This window comes from Pogoniulus pusillus, chromosome 33 (assembly GCF_015220805.1).
Source record: "Pogoniulus pusillus isolate bPogPus1 chromosome 33, bPogPus1.pri, whole genome shotgun sequence".
Taxonomy (NCBI): Eukaryota; Metazoa; Chordata; class Aves; order Piciformes; family Lybiidae; genus Pogoniulus; species Pogoniulus pusillus.
In genome coordinates this window covers 5,244,034-5,267,036 of record NC_087296.1, presented here as the reverse complement: position 1 = coordinate 5,267,036, position 23,003 = coordinate 5,244,034, and the positions used below count along the sequence as shown (strand labels likewise).

General features: G+C 45.0%; 1 protein-coding gene across 5 annotated transcripts in view; it reads left to right on the top strand.

Annotated features, from left to right (window-relative positions):
• FYN (FYN proto-oncogene, Src family tyrosine kinase) overlaps positions 1 to 19,263 on the top strand; it is a 131,965-nt gene extending 112,702 nt beyond the window's left edge. For all 5 annotated transcript variants that reach the window (XM_064170400.1, XM_064170401.1, XM_064170403.1 and 2 more), the window contains 5 exons: positions 1,226 to 1,405; positions 3,679 to 3,755; positions 3,857 to 4,010; positions 12,541 to 12,672; positions 16,162 to 19,263. In XM_064170400.1, coding sequence (XP_064026470.1) covers positions 1,226 to 1,405; positions 3,679 to 3,755; positions 3,857 to 4,010; positions 12,541 to 12,672; positions 16,162 to 16,370 — 752 coding nt within the window. In that variant the 3' untranslated portion in view covers positions 16,371 to 19,263. The remainder of the gene's footprint in view (positions 1 to 1,225; positions 1,406 to 3,678; positions 3,756 to 3,856; positions 4,011 to 12,540; positions 12,673 to 16,161) is intronic.
• The last annotated feature ends 3,740 nt before the right edge of the window (positions 19,264 to 23,003 follow it).

The window sequence follows — 23,003 nt, the reverse complement described above, 5'->3', positions numbered from 1 at the left end:
GCAAAAGCTCATGATGAAGTTATTTTGGCTTAACCAGTTCCCATGCAGCAGCTGAGCCCTGGTAGCTGTTAATGTGCTTTTAACAAAGACAGACCAGGCTTATTTTACACATTGCCTTTGTTGGTGACATCTTAATTTATAGCAATCAGATCTGTGTCTGCATCTTCGTGTACTTTGTAAGCTTTTTGCTGTCCTCATGCTTAAGTGCAGAGGAGTAATTTTTACCCAATGTAATTAATTCCTAAAGTCATTTAGCAGTGTTCTGCCTTATCACACAACAGCTCCCTATCAACAGATCACAAGTCCATTCAAAGCCATTTCAGCCCTGGCTCCAGAGCAAGGCTCTGGCAAGTCTGGGTAAGGGACAACCAAAAGGCATTAGGGAAGTAATATTTCTTCCCATCTTAATTTCCCTTCCTTTCCCTTCCCTAGTCCCCATCTACAACGAAAAAAAAAAAAAACAACTGTTCACATAGGTAGATTCTTAGATTTTTTTTCCCTTTCTGGTCCTCCTCCCCCTTGCAAATACCTGAGTGAAGCCCCATCTCTTGAGGGACACCCTGATTCAGCTGTCTCCACATCCTTGTGCAGGCTTTCAGGTGTTACAAACGGCTTGGTGACGGCTGAAAAGCAATGAAACTTGTCCATTTCAGTGCTGACCACAACTAAAGGACAAAGTGCAGTGGACAGGAGCCACCTCTTTTTCAATCAATAGCTGCTGGGGCTGAGGAGGGGAAAGAAAGAAAGGCACATTTTGGTCCAGAAACACACCTGTGTTTGTAACATTAAATTGATTCAGAATTTGCTTCTTGGGAATTCTTCTCAGAGTATTTCTTTTCCTCTGACTCAGAACAGAAAACAAAATGTCAAAATGTCTTGCAAATCGAAAGTTTAAGGAGTTTTGTTACCCAAATCTGTGTTGTCTGTAGCAATTACTTGTCAGCAAGGGAACACATGACGATGGATTTCAGGAGTCTCACGTTTCGTACTCAGAGAAGGCTTCTGTGGACACCAGTGAAGCATTGTCTGAGTAGGACAACAGTGATAGTGCTCCCATGCCAGTCAGTGGCACTATTATTTTCCACTGTCATAGAAAAAGACTAAAATGGGAGGGAAGGAAATGTGGGAGGAATATAATTATAAGGCAAGATGGGAAACCCTGTCCTTGCTAGTTTATTCCTTGATCACAAACAGAAGATGTTTAACTAAGTATCTGTGCTTGTAGGTACATGGAATGGAAATACTAAAGTGGCTATCAAGACCCTGAAGCCTGGCACTATGTCTCCAGAATCCTTCTTAGAAGAAGCCCAAATCATGAAGAAGCTAAAACATGACAAACTGGTCCAACTTTATGCTGTGGTATCTGAAGAACCTATCTACATTGTCACAGAGTACATGAGCAAAGGTGAATACAGAGCTGCTGTCATTGATTACAGGATTTTGCCTCTGTTAATGCTCCTTAGGGATACAGAGCGAGGCGCAGGGTGATGCATTAACAGGGTGTGAGGAAGGAGAGAGGGAGCAGAGAGCTTAATTCACCTCTGGCTTCAGAAGAATTACTAATTCAGCTCTGAACTGGGCCCCAAAATCTAAAGTCCTCTAGATCTACAAAAGAAATCTCCGCTAAGTAGAGGGAGGAGAAGTTGGTGCAGCCTTAGTACTTCCAACTGCATCAGCATCTAGACTACTCTGACAAGAGGAGATCTGTGTTTTCTAGGTTTGAACGATGTGACATGCTGCTTCCCAAGATCCTAGCTTTTCCTGGCACCAGAGGGTTCAATATGACATCTTCATTCAGTGCTTACTTGTCAGCCAAAGCTTTCTGTTTCTTCTTTCAGCAGTCCTGAGTCCTATTGCATGCACCTCGCTCTCAGAACACAGCTCAATTTTCAGTCCACTCCATTTATCATTCTAATACATGATTTGCACACCTGAGTCTTCCCCTCCTCTTTTCCCTTTCCTCTCTCCTTCTCTTTTTTTACTTTAATGTACTTAACTGATAACAATGTAGTAGGCTGAGAAAAGGAAAACTTTTCACTCCATCAGATCTCCAGCAGGGGTGCTGAGAGCAGCACACACAAAAAATCTGCTTGTTTTGGAACAGCAAATGAAGCAAATAGGAAACATAAGTTCTCACAGGGAAGTTTCATTGTACGTTGGAGGATATACTCTGAAATTTTAAGTGCATTTCTTCAGTCTGTTTGGAGTCAGTTTTTATTTTCCTGGCAGGTGCCTGCCCACGTCCCTCCTCAGAGGCATCCAAGCCCTGACTAACTCACACTTTAATCATATGTCTCGGTGACAAGCATGTGCTTTTTTTCCCCCTTTAAAACACAAAGCACTCTCAAAATCCTTCTGAAGTACATGGTTTATTTTGGCTCACTTCACTAATTTTTACTGTAACATCTTACATCTTTGGATCTGAGCTTGAGGCTTGAAGATTTATCAAGGGAGAAACGCCTAATCGTTTGGCTTTTCACCTTATTTATTAAACCCATACACTGACCTTATTTAAAGGAGACTGCCACACATCTCTGTTTGAAGGCAAGATTGAGGAGGGACCTATAGCATCCCAGGTGCTCTTTAAAAAGCTACAGGGAACCTCCTTTCTTTCCTTTGCACAGAGGAGCCTTAATGCTTTTGCTAAAATTGGTTTTGTTTGATCTCTTTTGTCTTTTCATGCTACTTTCAGTTATGGGTTACCCAGACACACAGCACAACTAATTTCTAAGGAAAATTAGCCCTTGTTAATGCCCCATTGAGCTGACCAGGTTCTGGGCTGACCTTTCTTTTGGAGAAAGTTGAGCTGGGATCTGACTTTTTGTGTGGCTTGGAACTGAACTGATGCTCTGCTGCTAGCTGAGGCCTTGGAGAGAAGTAGGTATGCAGCTTTAGAGCTAAGAAAGATCAAGTTTCTTAGTAATGGTCAGGAAAATTAAACCCAATGTTGTTTCTTTTCCTTGCAACTCTCTTTGGGTAGTGACCTACTCTTCAAGCCAGCCTTAAAGAAGAGTGAAATAAGTACAGCAGGAGAATTCTAAGATGTCATGAGTGGGGTTTGAAACTGTCCACTTGAACTGGAAGCTTTGCTGTCTTTAATATTGCACATATTCAGGTCTGGGCTCCTCAATTCAAGAGAGATGTTGAGATACTGAATGTGTCCACAGGAGGGCGACAAAGCTGGTGAGGGGCCTGGAGCACAGCCCTGTGAGGAGAGACTGAGGGAGCTGGGGGTGTGCAGCCTGCAGCAGAGGAGGCTCAGGGCAGAGCTCATTGCTCTCTACAACTACCTGAAGGGAGGTTGTAGCTATGTGGGGTCTGGTCCCTTCTCCCAGGCAATCAGCAACAGAACAAGGGGACACAGTCTCAAGTTGTGCCAGGGGAGGTCTAGGCTGAATGTTAGGAGGAAGTTGTTGTCAGAGAGAGTGATTGGCATTGGAATGGGCTGCCCAGGGAGGTGGTGGAGTTGCCATCCCTGGAGGTGTTGAAGAAAAGCCTGGATGAGGCACTTAGTGCCATGGTCTGGTTGATTGGATAGGGTTGGGTGCTAGGTTTGCCTGGATGATCTTGGAGGTCTCTTCCAACCTGGTTGATTCTATGATATTGCTGCACCTCCATCCTGGTGAGCAGCCAGTGGTTGTCTAACATCTCTCTGTTGTGTCAACCTTGCCTCTGCAGGGAGCTTGCTGGATTTCTTAAAAGACGGAGAAGGAAGAGCTTTGAAGTTACCCAATTTGGTGGACATGGCAGCCCAGGTCTGTCTTCAGAGCACTGAGCACTTAGGTGCATTTCCAGGGGTTTGCAGCCTATATCTGTGTGAGTTCATTTCACAATGGGTGCTTCTTCTGGCTGGCAGGTGGCTGCAGGGATGGCATACATCGAGCGGATGAACTACATACACAGGGATCTGCGCTCTGCAAACATTCTGGTGGGGAACGGCCTAATATGCAAGATTGCTGACTTTGGGTTGGCAAGACTGATTGAAGACAATGAATATACAGCCAGACAAGGTAAGTATGGCAGCAGGTGTAGCACTGAATGTCATTCTTGTGGCAGGGGAAGAGTGGAATATGGCTTTAAAAAGCTTTTGCACAGTTCTGGCCCATCAGCTCAAGAAGGACCTCAGGGAACTGCTTGAAATGGTCCAGCACAGAGTCACAAAGATGATGGATGGAAACATCTTCCTTGTGAGGAGAGCCTGAGGGAGCTGGGGCTCTTTAGCTTGGAGAAGAGAAGCCTGAGGTGTGACTTCATTCATGTTTGTAAAGATGTGAAAGTGTCAGGAGGACAGAGCAGTGATGTCCAGTGATAGGACAAGGGGGAGTGGGAGCAAGCTGGAGCAGAGGAGGTTCCTCATGGACATGAGGAAAAACTTTTTCCCTGTGAGCTTGACACAGGCCTGGAATAGGCTGCCCAGAGAGGTTATGGAGTCTCCTTCTCTGGAGACATCCAAACCCCACCTGGATGTGTTCCTGTGTGACCTGCTCTAGGTAATCCTGCCCTGGCAGGGGGTTTGGACTGGATGATCTTTCGAGGCCCCTTCCAACCCTAAGATTTTTTGATTCTGTGATGTACTTTGAAGATGCCTTCGGTGAATTCAGAACTTGTACCAACTCCTAAGCCCAGGCCTTCACTGATGAATGCATGTCCTAAAGAAAACATCATATTCAGTTGACTTCCCTTTAAAAACTGACCTAAATGAGACAGATGATGAGTGAGAGCACAGAAAAGTCAAGATCTTCATCATGCCTTAACAAAGAGGGAACTTTATTTACCATCCTTGAAAATCTGAACGGGGCAATCCAGAAAAGCCTTTGTAAAGCATCCTTTCAGTAGTGTGCCACCTTGTATTTACTAACTCCTCTCCACATTGCTGTGCTGTTCTTACTTTCTTTGTTTCAAATGGGTCAAAGAACCGTGTCTGTGTGCAGTGGAGCTCTCTCTGAGCGCTGTGTTTTCTTTGGGAACTTAGAAAGTTGCTTTCATAGGAACTTTAAAAGTTACTTTCACAGTCCAGCACTACAAAAATGTATCAAAGACTATTACAGATTTTTGTAAAGCATGTGTCTGTGTCTGTGTGTCTGTGTGTGTTCAGGCTGAGCCACGACACAGGCTCTTTGTAGTTAGTCGTTCTTTGCAAGTCATGCTTAGATGTCAGATGTTGGTCCAAATTTGCAGAGCTACACTTTTGTTCTCTCTCTGCTGGCAGTACATTGGTTGTGCTTGCTCAATGTGTGTTGGTAAATACTGCTCTGTCCATGTCAGTGCCAGAGCCAAAGAGTGTCCCTTAAATTCTGTTGCATGCCTTCAGAAAGCTCAGGTTGGTTAAGCACTTCATAACCTGCAGTTACCCCTTCCTGCTGGGAGTTTTTTCTCTTGACTAGAAGTCCCTGTTTCAGTGTGGGTTTTGCCATTGATTCTTAGGAAAGAGCTAACCTCTTTCTGTTGCTTTCAAGTGTTGACAAAAGGAGCCAGAGAGTTTCCAGCATGCTTTGTCTTGGCCTGGGAGCAGCAGCTCTCATGCCATTCACACCCCTCTGAACTGCTGTCAGCAGCACCTAGTCACAGGCATATGGGCCACAGGCTGCACCCACCCTGAAAGCTGCCTGCTTCACAGCTGGATGGTGAGGCTGTGTCCTGTGGTTTGGGGTGACCTTCAGAAACCCATGGTAGGTACTAACGCAGAGAGTTAACCACCACTGATTCCAGCCTGAGGATGGGAATTGCTCCTTGCTAGAAAATAGCCTCCAGTGGTTCTCTGCAGTCTCCAGTAGACAGAAAGCTGCCTGCTTGTCCTTCCCCTGTGTAAAATGGGAGGAGTTTTCCTTGAACGAGGCAGCCAGATGCAGCCTGCAAAGCAGCTTTGAAACTGGGTCCCGCATTAGCTCCGTTTCTGTCTGTTTCACTGCCGTGTCTTTTGTTCCCTTTGGAAGCCACTCAACATACAGTTTGACAGGACTAATTATTTGTTTTAATAGACAAGTATGTGACCCACTTTTGGCCATGTCTCTTCAGGCTCCTGATGCCTAGGAAATCCTCTGATGACCTGTTTACTTCTCTCAGTATAGTTTTGCCTTCTTCACATGGTAGAAAGCTATGAAAACCTGACTGATTGATGTTGAGAGAGAAGTTTGAGGGTTTTTTAAAGCAATAAAAATAATTGGATTTTGGATGGGAAAAGTTTAAGCTGAGAAAAACAGAACAGACTGAGAAGGAGAGGGAGCAGAGTTGTGGGTGTCTCTTGCGCTTCTTCAGTGGGCAGAAATCATTTGTATTGTGGGAAAAGGGGCTTGGAGAGGAGAAGCAGTTTGGCATTTCACCTGCATCTCTGGTAATCCAGAGATCTGAATCGTGTTTGCCTGGCTTCATCCCATGGTGCAGATATGGAGAATTCAGCTGTCCTTCACACATTTCAGGGCAATGGACAACACTTCCTTCCCCTGGCCTCGGGGTCAGGCTTGAGTCTTTGAGAGCTGCAGAATTCCTTAAAAGAGAGGCTCAAAGAGCTGTAATCACAGGCAGCACTTTCACTAATGTGTTTTTGACCCTTTACTAAGTGGTAGCTTATTTTAGGCAGGGGTGCATCTTTGGCTATACAGCACACTCTCAATTTACATTGCATTGCAAGCTGGTTGGGCAGCCAGAGTGAGCCTGGGACCTTTAATTTCTTAAGGCAGAGATGTGGTTTCTAATGCACCACTGGAATTATTCTCCAAGTGGGATTCAGTCCTGGTTTGTTTAGTTAAACCTCAGTTTGAACATTGCCTAGTGGAGACTACAGTACAGAAGGAAATGGTTGCCTCTGCTTGTTTCCCATGACCTATTACTTCAGCCTCCAAGGGATGCATCTGGGGACTGCTCTGTTTATCTAGCTGACTACTGGCTCAGTGGGAATTTTGACACAGGAGGAGAGTCTGGCCAGCAGAGGGGAGGGGGATGAGAGGAGTGCTCCAGGCTGGCAGCTCCTGTGGGAGAAAGGAAATGTTTTGCCTTACAAAATGTGGAGATTAAAGCCTCTGGTCACTCTCTCCTCAGCAGTCGTCCTTCTCTTGGCTCAAGTGTTTTAGTACAGAGCTCATTTTCAACACGGGGAAGAGGTGGTTTTCTCCAGCCTTACTTGATCTCAAACTCCCTTCCCCCACTGTCACTTTTGTCTTGGATTAAATATTTTGAAAGGAAACAGATGGGGATGCTTTGAGCCCCAGCAGGATGGAGTGCAGGATTCCTGAACCTGTATGGGTATTACTCAGCCCAGTGGTAACGTTTCACTGACCAGTTTCTTTTCTTTTTTGGTTTGAACAAAGGAGGCCTGACTGCTTCTGATTTATGAGAGGCAAATAAAAAGCAGTTCATTGTCTGCACTGCCATTTCTCAGCAACTGTCAGGAAGGAAAGAGATGGCCATGTTGCTAATGATTTAAGGTGTGTGACTAGCAGCCATACACTGCCATTAAATTACGCCAAAAAAGGGTTTGGCTTGTAATGAGCACTTGGCTCCTCTTGCTGTCAGAGGAAGTGAGTAATCACAGGGGACAAAGATGCCTGTTAAAGCAACGCCCAGCGCAAAGGCTGCGCTGGTGGACAGTCCTGCAGCCTGCACCACTGGTGCTTGATTCTCTTGCCTGTTGCTCTTCCAACGTCTTCCCCACAGCACCACAGTGTCAGGCATTCAGTCTTGCTTCCTTCCATTGGTGATGATGCTTGTGTCTGCCCTGTAAGGCAGGACTTGAAACTCCTAGTATCCTACAGGACAGAGAGGAACTTCCATCCAACACAGAGCTTCCCATGCAGTCCTGCTATCCTTACAGTGATCTGGTTTGCAGCTACATGGAGTTTTGGGCAGGCACATGGCATTTTTGTGGAGAGTGCTGACCACTCCATAGAGTTTCAATGGAAGAGTTGTTACTATTCTAAGCAATGACAGCTGATACAAATTTAAAACTGCCTTAATAACAACAGTAAAAAGAGCAGAGTTCTTTTCCAGGCCATGTTTCTACTGTGTACACTGACAGCACTCACAGCAGCACACATGAAACAATAAGCATCTTTCCGATGCCTTCCTGAGAAGTCAGAGCTATTCTGGGAGCTTCAGCATGTGTTTGTAAACACTCAGATGGTTTTTGCTTCTTTAACACACAGAAATATCTCCTTGCTGCCCTGCTTAAAAGTGAGTGGTGCTTGTTGTTTTCATTTCCTAGAAATGAGCAGGGATTTTTTTTTCCCCACTTCTAGGCTTCCCCCCATCCTTTAGTAGAGGCTTGGCTTCCAGCTCACCAGCTAATCAGATCTCCCTTGTTCACCACAGACTGTGCTGTGGGCTGTAATGCCCAGGGCTTTGTTCTTGCTTTTACCTGCCATCCTTGAGCCAGCCGTGGAGAGGCCAGGAGGAAAGACTCTTGCTCTTAACAGGCAGTCCCTGGGGTCCCAGAGGGAGATCACTGATATGCTCCTACAGAGATGCCATCTGTTCTGTGAGAAAGAGCATGGACAGGTCACAAGGAAGAGTGAGGGGAAGGGCGGTGTGCAGGCAGAGAGTGAGAGCAGTGTTTAGACTCTCAGTTCCACTCCATGCCCCCCATTTCCTGGGGAGGGGTCAGCCTGCAGAGCCTGCTTCTGATCACTGACATGTTGCCAGGCTTGTGTGATTTCAGATTGGTCCTGGCAGCAGAGGAGATGGAGCTGTGCAGTCCCTCCCACAGGCCACCCCCCTCGCCTGCCAGGGCTGACTGTTTCCTGTCCCATGCTTGCCTCAGCTCTTCACTGTACCTTTTGGCTTTCCCTTTCCAACCCCAGGGGTGGTTCGGTGCCACACAACATTCACTGCTCACTAGCCGAAGAGTTGCACTGGTTTTCAGGTCTTAGGCCTTGGGATGCTGCATTTAGTTTGTTTTTTAGGTATAAAAGGCAGCAGCTTTGTAGCATTTCCAAAAATAGGATCAGGATGAAGCTGCTCGTGGCTTCAGGGCAGGAATTTCAGAGATTTCTGCTTCTCAAGAGGGATTTTCACTCCACTCAGAGGAAACCATGCTGAGAGTTGTAGATCAAGGTCACTCCATTATCCCAGCCCCCTCCACTCCTACTCCTCATGTGGCCTGCTAACAGCTGACAAAGAATTAAAACAGGGCCCCTGATTGATTTTTCCCAAGGAAATGCTCCTGGGACATAACCTGTGTGAATGCCTGGGCAGAGGTCCCAAGAAGAGGGCTGAGCCTCACAAAAGCCCGCAGAAGTAGGAGGCAGGGCCAGCTGCCCTAACAGTAAATTGTACAAACAGCTTTGGCTTGATGTTGGAAGCAGAGCAGAAACCCAAAAAAGCTTTCCCCAGGCTGAAATGTTTCCAAAAAAAAAAGGACAGAGATAAAATCTGCAGATTAAAACCTCACTTTGGGGCAAGGACAGGCTATCCTGACCTAACAAATGCAGTGCACAGGTGGTTTGTACTCATGGAGTTACTGACCTAAAAAAAGCCCCCCCACTGATGTAAAATAGGAGAGAGGCTGCCTTGTCAGCTGGGGTGATTTGGCTTACCAGATTTATTAACATGCTTGTCAGTAATAGGCATTTTATCTGATGATCTGATGCTGTAATTCGTTTGCAGCACAAAGTCAGCTTGTTCAATAAGCTGCCGAGGCCTGGGTGGAGGGAGAGGATGGGATTTGTAATCAGGGTGTCAGGAGAGCAAGCCTGGAGACCGTGTGCCAGTCAGGAGCCACACACGGCATCAGGAGGCTTCGGAGCAGGGCTCAGCACATCTGGGGAGGTTTTTGTTTTCACAGAAGTATCTCCAGTGCCAGACGTTGTAGGAGAGGCAGCACCTGGGGAGGGTCCCTGTTAGACACACACATCCACTCAGGCTGTATGTAGTCCCTTTGTGCTACAGCAGTGTCTATGTTGTACCTGCAGGCATGGCCACCCTGAGCCATCCTCACTGCTCACTGATGGCTCTGTCACACTGGGTTGTAGGGTCTCTTGAATCATCTGGCCTTCAGCATGTGCTGCAGGACCAGCAAATCATGAGGCTCTGATGGTGATCTCTCTGCCAATCTTATCTTTGCCTCCTCCCTATCTGTCATTCAAACCAAAGTTCAGGAAGCGCTGCCCAGAACGCAGAGCACAGGATTTTTGTGTTGGCTGTTTTAGCCAGAGACTCACCCACAGCAGGGGCCACCAAAAAAAAAAAAGTAATATGTAGTTATCTTGTCATGGAGAATCCACAGGACAGACCATTTCTCTTCTCCAGCAGTGCTTACCACAGTCCAGTGGGGTTGTACTGCTCTGGCTCTTGAGAAAAGAGATGTGCTGTTCACCTTGCTTCTCATCTTCTCATGGCCCCTCAACATGCCACACACTCACCTCCCAGGGCCACACCAGCAGTAGGTAAGGAAGGTGAAAATGCCAGAGGAGGTTTGCCACAAAGGAGTTTGAAGAGATTTCTTTCCCCCAAAGATGAGTTGTAAGTGGTTGCTACCACCAGCATGAAGCACAAGGGGATTAGACCAGCTTTGGCTCAGCTTCTGAGGAAAACACAGCTGATTAAAGAAAAAAAACCTAGAAGTGTTGACTAAAATGTGTGCAAACCCTCATACTTAGCTACCTCACACATCACCAGCCAAGATCCGAAGCTCCAGGCTGCTGACCTGCCTGCAGCTATTTGTTCAGCAGGCGTGGGGGTGTGCACCACCTCAGCTGCATGTACGTGAGCGCAGAGGAGCTTGGCCCTCATTCATGGCATGCCTGCACAAGCCCATCTAAAGCCATGCACTGTAGACTTAAGGAACTTGGCCACCACACATATACAGCCTGCAGTCCTCCTGGGGATTGGCAAGGGATATACAGCCCCAGGATCTGCCTGTGGCTGGAGGAGCTGTTTGCCAACCCCACATGGCTGCTGATGCTGCTGAAGCATGGCCAGCTTCCAGGACAGAGGCTCAAGCGTTGGCAGGCTGTTGCTGCAGAGATCTGGGACATCACAGGCAAGGCAGGTTAGAAGAGAAGATGAAGTTCTGTAAGCTTTCAGTGTTGTAAATTAAGATTGGTCTCATGAAGAAGTCTAAGTTAGGGAGACTGAGACCACATTTTAGCTCCTGCCCACAAACCAACTAGTGCAAATACAGGGGAGGCAACTTATTTTGAAAGGGAATAGGCACCGAAAAATCCTCCTTTCAGATCTAACCACTGATGTGTTGATGCTTAACTAGATTTAAATTCCTGACTTCAGACAGTAGGGATTTGAAACTTTGTCCTGCATCTTTAAATTTAGCAGGACTTACTTGAGCAGCTGCAGTTCTCCCTAGAAAAATGCATTTGTTTCTGAGTACTATTGTCTCTTACAATCACTTACATGTAGAGCAAAAAAAAATTGAGCCTGGCTGATGTTTTACTAAGGCAGGAGATGAAAATCACCATGTTTGCTGTGTACTCTGAGTCAAGTCAGACTGCAGCCTACAGCAGAAGAAACAGGACATCGAGCACTGGATGTGACAGCAGAACAGCACCGGCAGGGAGCTGTAGTTTCACTCTCTGAGACTGATTTGTCCACGTTGTTACACTTCCACACTCCTTCTGGAAGCCAAGGAAACTTTTATGAGGGGGTGATGAGAAGTCCAAGTCAGTCTGTTTCCAAATGGAAGCGTGTTTGTCACTAGGGATCAGCAACAAGCAATGCAGCTCCTTTGCCTGTATGTTAATACAAGGCACCAGGGATGTGTCTGCCTATTTTTTCCCACATGCCACAAGTTAATTATTAACACAAGACTCTTCTTTAAAGTCATACTGAAAATATTTTCCTTAAGAAAACAGTAAATGATTGGGAAGGCAAATAAATCAGTGTTTAAAGGCTTGTTATCTTACCATCCTTACCCCAACTGGCTCCTGCGAGCTCTGGTGATGGATGAGCACATTAGAACTGCACGTATTTAAAGCACTGCAGGCTTTCCAGTGCCAGGAGCTTAAAGTGCACTGTCAACTTATAAATCACAGGCCAAAGTTGCTCCTTGACATCACTGCACTCTGAGCAAGTCAGACAGCAGCGCTATTTCAAAGTCCTTGCATGCTTCTAATGAAAGATTAGGTTTGCTTTCAATTTACATTGTTACCATATTTGTTTGTTTTGCATTTTGCTCAGCCTGAGCAGAGGATCAGGGAGGTGCATTTCCAACACATCTCTCTTGATTCGTACGTGCTGACTGGCTCTGACTTGCAGATAGCACAGGCAGATGTTAATCTAAAATGTTTCAGGATGTCTATGGTGTTTGGCTTTTTGGGTTTCAAAACTTAGCTTTTCTGCTATAAAACTTCCAACCTGAATTAAAATGTCTTAGCCTTCTCCTGGGACATGGGACAAACCCACCCCTTCCCTGCTAAGACTCCCCATCTGCCCTACGTCTTTCACCTGCCTGTCCTCTCAGACCAGGGAGCTGTTCAACACCTTGCCTGCAGGTCTGTACACTGACACATGTTGCAGAACACACCAAGTCACCTGTGAACCAATGCTTTTGCTTCTGTCTCTGTTCTGATTAAGACTAATTTCTTCTCTCATTAGGTGCAAAGTTCCCCATCAAATGGACTGCACCAGAAGCAGCATTGTACGGGAGGTTCACAATCAAGTCGGATGTGTGGTCTTTTGGGATCTTACTGACAGAGCTGGTAACAAAAGGGAGAGTGCCATACCCAGGTAAGAAAACAGCCTGAGCCTTGCTTCAGCTGGAGAAAGCAGTGGGAATGAGTGATATGCTTAAGCTGGGATGTTAACTTAGTCTCACTGGGTTCAATATAGGATGGTTATCATGTCCAAGTTCTGCATGTGCTTGAAAACAGTCCTGGCTGTGAATGCTGCTGAGCGATGGCCATGATAAGAATCACAAGAGGACAGGAAATCCAACCTATGGTTTCTAATATTTTCAATTGTCCTCAGCTCAATTAATGTACTGTTCAGTCAAGTAATGAAAGCAATGTAAAATTACTACACTGTGGAGCAAATGGCTCTCTGTGGGATTGCATTCACTCTGAGATATCAACAGTTCAACTCCCAGAGTGGCTTTGCTCCATTTATTCTGTCACTCTGGTTCTCTGCAAGCTCTGATGACCGTCTGAATGCCTGGCATTGCCAAATCTCTTTTTGATAAACTCTTCAATTTCAATCCTTGAGTTTGAGATGGATGGAAAGGAAAGAAAAAAAAAATCTGTAATGTGCAGGCAAGAGCTCACGGCAGGGTCACAGTGGGGCCAGATTCTCTGCATGGGGGAACCAGAGGCCCCGTGGCTCCGTGTTGAAACCCGGCCAAGTATCCAATGGATTAAGACTTGGAGGAGGAGTGACTGAATCTGCCTATGCAGAAAGAGCTTTTTCATTCTGTTGCCCCCCTGAAGCTTGTAGACTTTCAGGTGAAGAGGAAAGAGGTGAGGTGAAAGCAGTGTATGACATGGAAAAGAATTGAATCTCTTCATGTCCTTATCAGCACAGATAGCCAGCAACAGGGCATCCAGCTCCATCTTTCTTCTTTTTACTAAAAAAGACCAAAATTCTCTAAATCCTCACCACTATGGCTGTGTGCATTTGATGGAAAGGGCCCTAAAGTGGATTCAGTTGTCCAGTGTGCCATGATCAGGCACTCAGAAGAGATGCATCAAGGTGCAGGTCAGTCTATCCAGCTGGTATCTGGGAGGAGGATAGGAAGGCTGGAAAGCTGCTGCTTTTGTCACCATGCCCCAGGCTGGGGCCGTGAGCCTGCCTGCAGCCAGAGGGCAGAAATGCCTCTGAGCCCTTTCCAGGAGTAAGAACGAGGACATGGGACTTTAAAGAGAAGTTCTATGGACAAGAGCATGTACACAAAAGGCAATCAGGGAGAGTAAGTGCAAAACCCACTAGGCCCAAGCTGGCCTTCTAGAATCCTCCATCCCTTCTATCCTCAGTCAGCCTGAGAGCAGGCTCAAACTGCAGGCCTCATGCCACAGCTCAGTTTCCCACCAGCCAGGAGCCATCTCCTTCACCGACCATGGGATAAGGAATGCTCTGTTCCCAGAGAGAGAGGAGAAGTGGAAGGAAGAAAGGCAGGGGAGAGAAGGGAAGTGAGTCAAGCACTGCCTTTGAAGCTGTGATACCAGAATATGGAATAGAAGAACAACATTACAATACCCTGGGATGAGCAGCTCCATCCCCTTGGGATGTGCTTCTGTCCCCATGGTTTTGTCCAGGGAGATCCAGGATCCCTCAAACTACCACGGACAATTAACAGGACCCAGGTTCTCCGTGCCTATGGCAAGACAGTGAGGCAGCAGCAGGCAGGCTGACAGGTGTCTGCAGGGGGGATGAACCCCTCTGCCCAGCGCCTGCCCAGGCAGTTAAAAAGGAGCAGGCATTGCCACCACACTGTGCCAGCAGGCAGCACAAAGGACTTGCCATGAAGATTACAGCAACGGCATGGAGAGCAGTGACTTCCATGGGTTTACTGAGGCTTAATGCAGACAGGGCATGGCGTGCAAAGGTTGAAGACAGAAGGAAGATGTGTAAGGCGTAGCTGACATGGTCTTGTTTCCAGAGGGTGGTCAACACTCCTCACAGTCTCCATTTTAAACTTGACTTTCAAAAGCGTTTAGAGAGTTGAAACTCTCGGGTGTTCTTTGGGAGAGGGGAGTTGTACAGACTGCTCAAGACTACTCTGTGTGGTGTTAAAAGTACAGACACAACCAGCTCCTGCTGTCGAAAGAGAGAGACACCAAAACCTGTAGAATAAGACGAGCAAATGTATAGAATCAACCAGGTTGGAAGAGACCTCCAAGATCATCCAGTCCAACCTAACACCCAGCTCTAGACAGTCAACTAGACCAGGGCACTAAGTGCCTCAGCCAGGCTTTTCTTGAACACCTCCAGGGATGGTGACTCCACCACCTCCCTGGGCAGCCCATTCCAATGCCAATCACTCTCTCTGTGAAGAATATGTAGATAATAGATTTGTATGTAGAATATGTAGATAATAGATTGGTAAACGTAAGTAGGCCTTTTAAGAGGTAAAGAGCATAGCTGGAATAGTGCTGGTTTTGTAAGTCTGGCTAAAAATCCAACTGATTGTTGGGGGAAAAAAAATGTTTTGAAACTCCTTTTTTAAATCAGCAGCACATGTCAAAACTGAGAGAATTTCTTTGGCAAATCCTGGGTGCTGCAGCCCTGGCTGGATGCACAAATTCCAGTAAGGAAGATAAGGATTGCTTGGTTCAGTTTCTCATCTAGGTTTTACTGAGAGGGAGGAGAAAGGAGAAGGAGGACATTTTCCTGGATTATCCTGTGATGAAAAAACCTGTCTTGAGTGACTTCTCAGGGACAAAAAAGCACTACCACTCCAGACAGCAATGTCTTTGTTTTTGTTGGTTTTTTTTTTTTCTTCTTTTCTTTTCTTTCCTTTTAGTTTTTAAAAAGTGAAGAGCTGTTTATGATTTTCCTTCCCCCTCTCTCACCTCAGGGTGTTTCTTCTAGCATACAGTTTGTTATCAGATTTCAGGGTGTGCTTTCAGAGGATTAAAAATACCAAACATGTGATATCTTGGAATCACAATTCAAGAAGAAGAGCTGAAACAGGACATTGGGATGGCTGTGTTTCCTTTGTCTGAACTATAAAAAATCAGTATGATTGTGGTGGGTCAGGAACTTCTCCCCCTGCCACACAGTTAAAATTTACCAGACCTGCTCAGATGGCTTGGAAGTAAGATATACAAAATATATACATATATACAAGACATATTTACATGTATTTACAATTACATACAATTGGGAAGTAATAAAGATATCCTATCTCCAGCCCTGGACAAAGAAAAAGTCCAGAAGGTGCCCAACACCACCCTCTCTCTCCCAGATAGAAAACAACCAGCAAGGCTTACATCTTATCTGGTTAGCCAAGGCTAGTGGAAGAGATTAGACAGAGAAGTGAAGAGATCCAGCACCCAAAAGCAAAGAAGAAAGAATTGTTTATGTATTGGCTTTTTATACCTCTTAGCAAACCAATGAATGATACAGACTGTATCATTATTTCCTTTTTGCAACCAATGATCTAATTGCTCTTATTAGAATATTCCAAGAAGCCTTAAACCACCACAATGATCAAGAAACCCACGTATGTATTGTAATGGTCTTCCAGTAATTTAACAGTGTGGATTGGTCTGCCCTTCACAGGCATGAACAACCGCGAAGTCTTGGAGCAAGTAGAACGTGGCTATCGGATGCCATGTCCTCAGGACTGTCCCATCTCCTTGCATGAGCTGATGATCCACTGCTGGAAAAAAGACCCAGAGGAGCGTCCAACTTTTGAATATTTGCAGGGTTTCCTTGAAGACTACTTCACTGCAACAGAACCCCAGTACCAGCCCGGAGACAACCTGTAAATCCCTGCTCTCCAGACACTTACCGTCAATTTCCAGGGGTTTCTCAGCCCTGCCCCACCTGCCCTTCAGCTTCTCCAGAGTGCAACATCTTCCTCCAGCACCGCCATGCACAGGAGGGGGCTGAAGCTGGGAACTTCTGCAGCCCTTACTTATGACCACTTGTCCTAATAAATCTGAATGTCCTGGATGAAAAGGAGAAAAAAACCCTTGGGGGTTTGGTTTAGGTTTTTTTTTTCTCAATCAAAGACTCCAAACCTGCATTGTATCGATGTTCCCTAAATGCAAAAACCTCTGTTCATTGTAAATAGTAACTCAGTGCCAATAACTGACCCCAGTGCTTTCCTTTTTTTAAAAATGCAGCACCTCTGTGATTTTAACTTGTCTCCTCCTGATTCAACTAAAAAAAAAGAAGTATTATTTTCCAGAAGTGGCCTCTTTGTCTAAAACATTTTTTTTTTCATGTTTTAACAAATAAAATAAAATAAATTAAAAAAAAAAAAAAGAAACAAACAGGACAGGTGTTTGGTTTTTTGCTTTTTTTATATATAAAATATATATAATATATATACATACCTGTACATACAGTATATGGGTGCTATTGCAGGGGAAAGTCCTTTGGAATTGAATGAATCCTGCTGCAGCAGTACCCAGAAAGCGATAATTTTACTGCAGACATGGAAGCACTGGTGGGATTCTGCAAGCCAGTGATCTAATTTTTGGCTTTTGCCAAGCATGATTTTTTTTTTGTTTGTTTTGTTTTGGTTTTGGTTTTTTTTAATTGGATTGCACTTTTTTTGTTTGGTTTGGTTTATGATTCTGTACCTGTAGATGGTTGTAACTTTGCTCTTTCAGGAACCATGTGCTGTATTTACAGTAATGTTTCCGATGTTTGACAAGTGTGTGATGATTTGTTCTTGGAGCATATTTAAAGCAAGAAAAAACAACAACAACAACAACAACAAAACTTACACCATCACCATTTGAACTGGAAAATTCGAACTGCAAGGACTTGTATCAAAACCTGTATACTGAAATGTTTCAACGACGACAACAACAAAAGATTTATTAAACAGTGTAACCACATTCAGATGGTCTTAAAACTCACAGCATTTTAGCCATGTCCACCTGCCAGACTGTTGGTCATGCAACTGGGATTTTATTTTGTCTGTTTTCTGTGTAACATTTTTCCATTGTAAAAATAAGTGTGTTAAATGTCCTGTACTGCTAATGAAATTACTTTATGTCTGCAAGTTCTCCAGTGGAATTACTATGCACTTCTTTACATTTCATGGGGGATGCACAGAACAAAGTATTATCTTTTGAGTTGTCTGTACCAGCCTTGAATTACTTACGTTTAACCAAAAAAAAAAAAAAACCTAGGAAAAAAAAGACAAAAAAAATTGTTCCTTTCTATTGAGTTTTTAATACTGAATTGCAGATTTTAAAGTCTTAATTACGTTTTGTTATGGTTTATTTGCAAGTTTGCGTTTTAAAACTGTTTAACTTTTTTAATTTAGTAATTAAAACAAAGGAAAAAAAAGAAAAAAGGAAAGAGCATTTTACATTTGGATAGTTGTTCTTTTGTTTCAACTGTGAAGATAATGGTGGAGATGAGATTAAAAGTTAGCAAGAAGGTGTGTGAACATCCGTTTGGGATGTTGTATTTCATAGGAGTATGCAGACCAGTTGCCTATGGGACATCATTTTCCAAATTATGAAGTCAGTATGTTTTGGAACAGCTGGAGTTCAACTGAAAGGAAGGTTGGATGCAGAGCTGGCCTTTCATTTCTCCATTCTACCAGCAGCCTGTTCTTTTCTAGTTCTGTTGCATTTAACGTGAATACTTTTACAAGTGTTCCAGGAAAAGATTTTCTACGCCTTGTATTGCTGTTACTGCTTTAAAATACTGTGGCCAAGTAAGACTTCCTGAGACCTGAAAGCATATTTTTTGTCTTTGTTTGGGTTTTTTTAATTATTTAATAGTCAGATTGTGAATCCACATTCCAAACATTCACACCTTTTCTAAGGAGAACCTTCCCCCCCCCCCTCCGTTGGTGAAAACTAACCCAATAATGAATTGAGATTCAGAGAACAAAGTGTCATCAGTGTTTGAATATTTTCTATAGAAAACATTGACTGAAAATCCTCTTGGAAAGGAGGCCTCCACACTCAGCCTTCCTTCAAGTGTGAATTTATATGGCAATGTTGCTTGTTACCAGACTTCCATGATACATTGGTTAATGTTTTACATGTAGAGTCTCGAAGTAATGTTATGTACATGATATATTCAATGTTGCTGTACCTGTAGCTGTGGAGTACTAAAGAGACCATGATTCTTGTTGGACTTTTAGTTTCCTCTTAGTACTTACAAAGCAAGTTGTGGTCTTCTTTTTTCCCACAGCTACCCCCCTGCCTTAAAATGTCATCCACTGAATTGAGGACTCTGTAGTAACTCAGCGGGCTGGTGAAGCCAAAACGTTCACATACTCAGCCCAGCACTCGGTGGCAAAGCATGGCCATTCTGCTACATTTCTCAGCAGCCTTTGCTATGCCACAATTCCATCTGTAACATGGGATGAGCCTAAGACATTACTTTTGCCTGTTTCTCATTGGAAGTGAGACTCAGACTGGGGCGTTGTTGGGGTTTTATGGCCTTTATTCTGACTCTTGGATTTGCTGTTTCTTGTATCGCATTCAGTCTACGAGTACCATGTTGGTCTCTGCCACATCTCTGCCTGCAACTGGCTTGTGTGCAGACTGGTGCCACTGTGGAGTGGCAAATCCAGACCATTTCTCATCGGTAGCTCTTCTGCTTCTTTTTCTTAATGTTGGGAGTTTTGTTGTTTGGGTTTTTTAATCTCTCAAATAAAAACATTAGCAAAAATTTAAACAAGGTTGTAAGCATTTTTGCTATAGATTAATAAAAAGCCCTTTTCTGAAGCACTGTGTTTGCACCACTGATAGCTGTGTGGTGATTGTGGAAGTAGAATTATGAGATGAAGTATCTCTTGTTCCCTCCAATCTTTTGTTTGTGTGTTTGTTTGTTTGTTTGTTTTAAGGTGAGGCTAAATAAATCTCATCCAGATTAAAAGCAACTGCTCAAACACTTCCTGCACCAGTGCACTCCACTCCAAATTCATTTGTGTGGCAGAGAAGTTCCCAAAAAAGATGACCTAGCAGCAGCTGAAAGGTCTCCGTGGAGTAACCCTGGCATCTCTAGACTGAAAGATATTAACCTAGTAGCAGTACCAGGAAAAGTGACAAACACAACACTGCCAAGAGGCAGTAAGTGCCATTAATGCCTGTTACATGTTTCTGTGGAAAGGTGTAAGATCTGGGGGATCCTCACAAAGGTCCAGAGTTTGTCCTAAAGTGTGCACTAATGTAGTCTTTGGCTTCTCTGAACAGTGCTGGATTTAGTTCTGTGTAATGCTCTGCTTTTGGTTTCATTACCACTGTAGCAATGGAATGTAAATACAGACTAGGAAAGTGATTAACTGCTAAAATGACAAGAAAAACCACTGTCTCCAGTGCAAGTGTCCCTCCTGAATCTTCCAGCCTGGATTGGACTACCTGCAGACTGAGAAGGTAGATTGCTAAATGTATCTGCCCTTGCCATGTAACTTAGGAGCTGAGTGGGAAGTTGTTCACATTTATCTGAATATGCACTCTCCTTTCCTCACATGCTGCAGTAAAAAATGCAGTGTGTTAATGAATGCTACCACACTGTGCCCAGGGGGCCAAAGGGCCTCGCAGGAGGCTGAGCCCAAGCATGCAAGAGCTATTAGGAGATATACAGTAGCTCCTCTTCTAATGTGTAGACAATATTCATTCATCAAAGAAGTCTTTTCCTGTCTAATGGGAAATTACCACCAGCAGTGCAGACAAAGGATATTTATTTTCTCCAATTGTGTCAAGTCTGAGGGTCTGTCTGTCTTTCAAGAATAATTGAAGTCTGTGTGTAGCTCAGAAATCTCATTGTGCTCTGCAGTCTCGGTAAGCAGTGATTGTAATTTCCTGTGACTCATGCACAGGGAAATTCTATCACTGAAGGGGCTTCTGTGAATCGGGGCAGCGTTCCCTGCCATCTTCACTGAAGAACAGAGCACTTCAGTTTCAGGTTTTTCTGCACAGACCATACCAGAACCCATGTCCTTTCAGCAGAAAAGGAGAAGAGGGCCCTTGCCAGGCTGCCACGGGCAGAGGGTGTTAGCCTCCCTGTCTCAATGCTTCTGAATTTGTCAGGAGAGCTTCTGACAGCTAAAACCAGGTTCCTGAGGTTGATTTTGCATGTTAGAGGGAAAATGCTAGCTTTGCTAGGGCCTGCCAGACATTTTCCGTTGGCTTTTCCTGCAGCCAGTGTTATTATATTGGTGTCTGCATGAATCCACAGCTCAATTCACACACAAAAACATCTACACCTACAGATGTGTCAATCCATCTCTTTGTATGCCTCCCCTGCAGCTGAATGCTTAACAAAAATGTGAGACTGGGACAGGAGTAGCTTAGAGGACAGAACGGTGTTCCCCACAAAAGAGCTTCTTGGGGGTTACCTTTCTTTTTTCACTTTCTCTTTTTCCCCCCCCTTAGGTGATCTGTTATAATCCTTGTTCCCAGGCCAGGAGAGAGATGATAGCAGCAAGCTCTGCTGCCACCGCCCAGTCCTGCTGGAGTTCTGACTACAGCGAAGTGTAACCTGCAGCTGATTTCCAAGTCGGGAAGAGAGAGCATTTCTCCCAAGGCTATGGCTGCAGTCTGAGAGCTGCAATGTGAGTATGCAGTGGGGCTAAAAGGGGAGAAGAGGACACTCCCAGGAAAGACTGGTCAGAGAAGAGGGCACTCCCAGGAAAGACTGGTCATTAGCTGGGGCAAGCTGTGCACCATGTCATGGAGAGGGAGACCCAAAGGCTGCAGCAGCAGCTGTGCTGGCAGCGTCTGTGTTTGGCTGTGCCCAGGGATTTAGGTGATCAGATTAGAGCAGGCTGGTGAGCATGAGCATGAGCTTTCTGTTACCAAGTGAAAATACCTTCTGTGTCACAGGGGAGGGGTAAGAGTGTATGTTCAAGATGGGAAAAAAAACCGTGGGACTGGTGTGCCTGTGAGTGGAGGGCAAGTGTTGAATTTGCCTGACCAGGCCAGATCTAAGTTTGATTGTTTGGCTCATTGTTGGGAATAAGTCAGCATTGAGCTCTGTGAACAGCTAAAAGGGCAAAGAGCAGAGAAGTGAGATTATCCTCCTTGTTCTGTAGCCAGGCTAGAGCTTGCCGAGGGCCCCGGTTTGCTTCTCAGAGATGCATCAGCATTTGTTGCTGAGTCCCCACACCCACAGCCCTGTGAAATTCGCTCAGCTACTCCTTGTCACAGCTTCACACAAAATCCCCCAGCACTGTAATGGATGGGGTTTTCACCTGGAAACAGAAAAAGCGGTGCAGGGAAGCTGTCTTACCATGCTGTAGCTTCAGTCACTGACCCTCAGGCTCAGCCTCATGCCAGAGGCCTGTCCAAAATCCCTGCCATCCTCAATGCTTTATTCACTGCTGCTGTTCAGGCTCTGGGCTGCCTTCCAGCCGCACTGCACTGCTGGGTTTCCCCAGCTAGAAAATGCTAGTCCTACAGGAAGGGGTCTTGGTGCTAGGAAAGGGGTGTGATGGTCCCAGCACATCCCTCCTGTCACTGCACAGGGCCACTCCCTGCCACTGAGCCAGGATCCCAGAGGGGAGAAGGATGCAGAAGGGACTTGTAGCTTCCCTGGATGTCTCTCTGGCTCCCAGAACCAGCATTGCATGACTGCACATAGCTGCAGCTGAGTCTTGGGGTGACTTAGTGTGGGCTGTGATGAAGCCTGTAGTACTGATGATCATGGAGAAGCAGATGCTAACTACTGCTCTTCTAAAGAGGCAGAGCTAAAGAGCCAACTCAGGAACGGCTTTGCATCCTGAAGACAGCAGAGAGGTACATTTGACCATACAAGAGCTCAAGTGTTCCCTCAGATTCCCATGCCTCCCTGAAGAAGCACAGCTGCCAGCTGAACTTTGTATATGACCTCATATACATCCAGTGTATAAAACACACAGCATATACTGAACATTTGCATATGTTACACAGCTTTTGTTCCACTTGGGTGGCCTTCTTCCCTCCTTCCCCCTTCCTCTCGCCCCATTACTCACCCACACAGTTCCCCTCATGCTATTCTAGACATGTCATTTCAGAAGGACTACACACCCCAGTTCTGTGGAGAGTGGGGGGCTCTGTTAATTGTCAAATGTTGAGTGGGTAATTATCAATGGATGACTAATTGGAAGCAAGAGGGAATAAAATAGGTATTACTTAGCTTCTGCTTTTAATTAAGAGGATGCATAATGCTGTGGGGGAAATCTTAACAAATGGCAGGAGGGATTTTGTCTTTATGCAAGCTTTAATTAGAAGCATTGCACAAGCTAACATCCAGGTACTGTTTTCTTTCCTTCCAGGTGCCTCTCCAGGGTGTGACTGAAAAAATGCCAAAGCAAGAGCCTTTCAAAAAAAAAAAAGAGTAAGTGGAAAATATTTGTTGTAGATATGTGTCTAGCAATCTAAATAGCAAGACATGGAAGAAAGCCTCAGTTTCCATCACAGCACAAAAGCAGCAAGGGG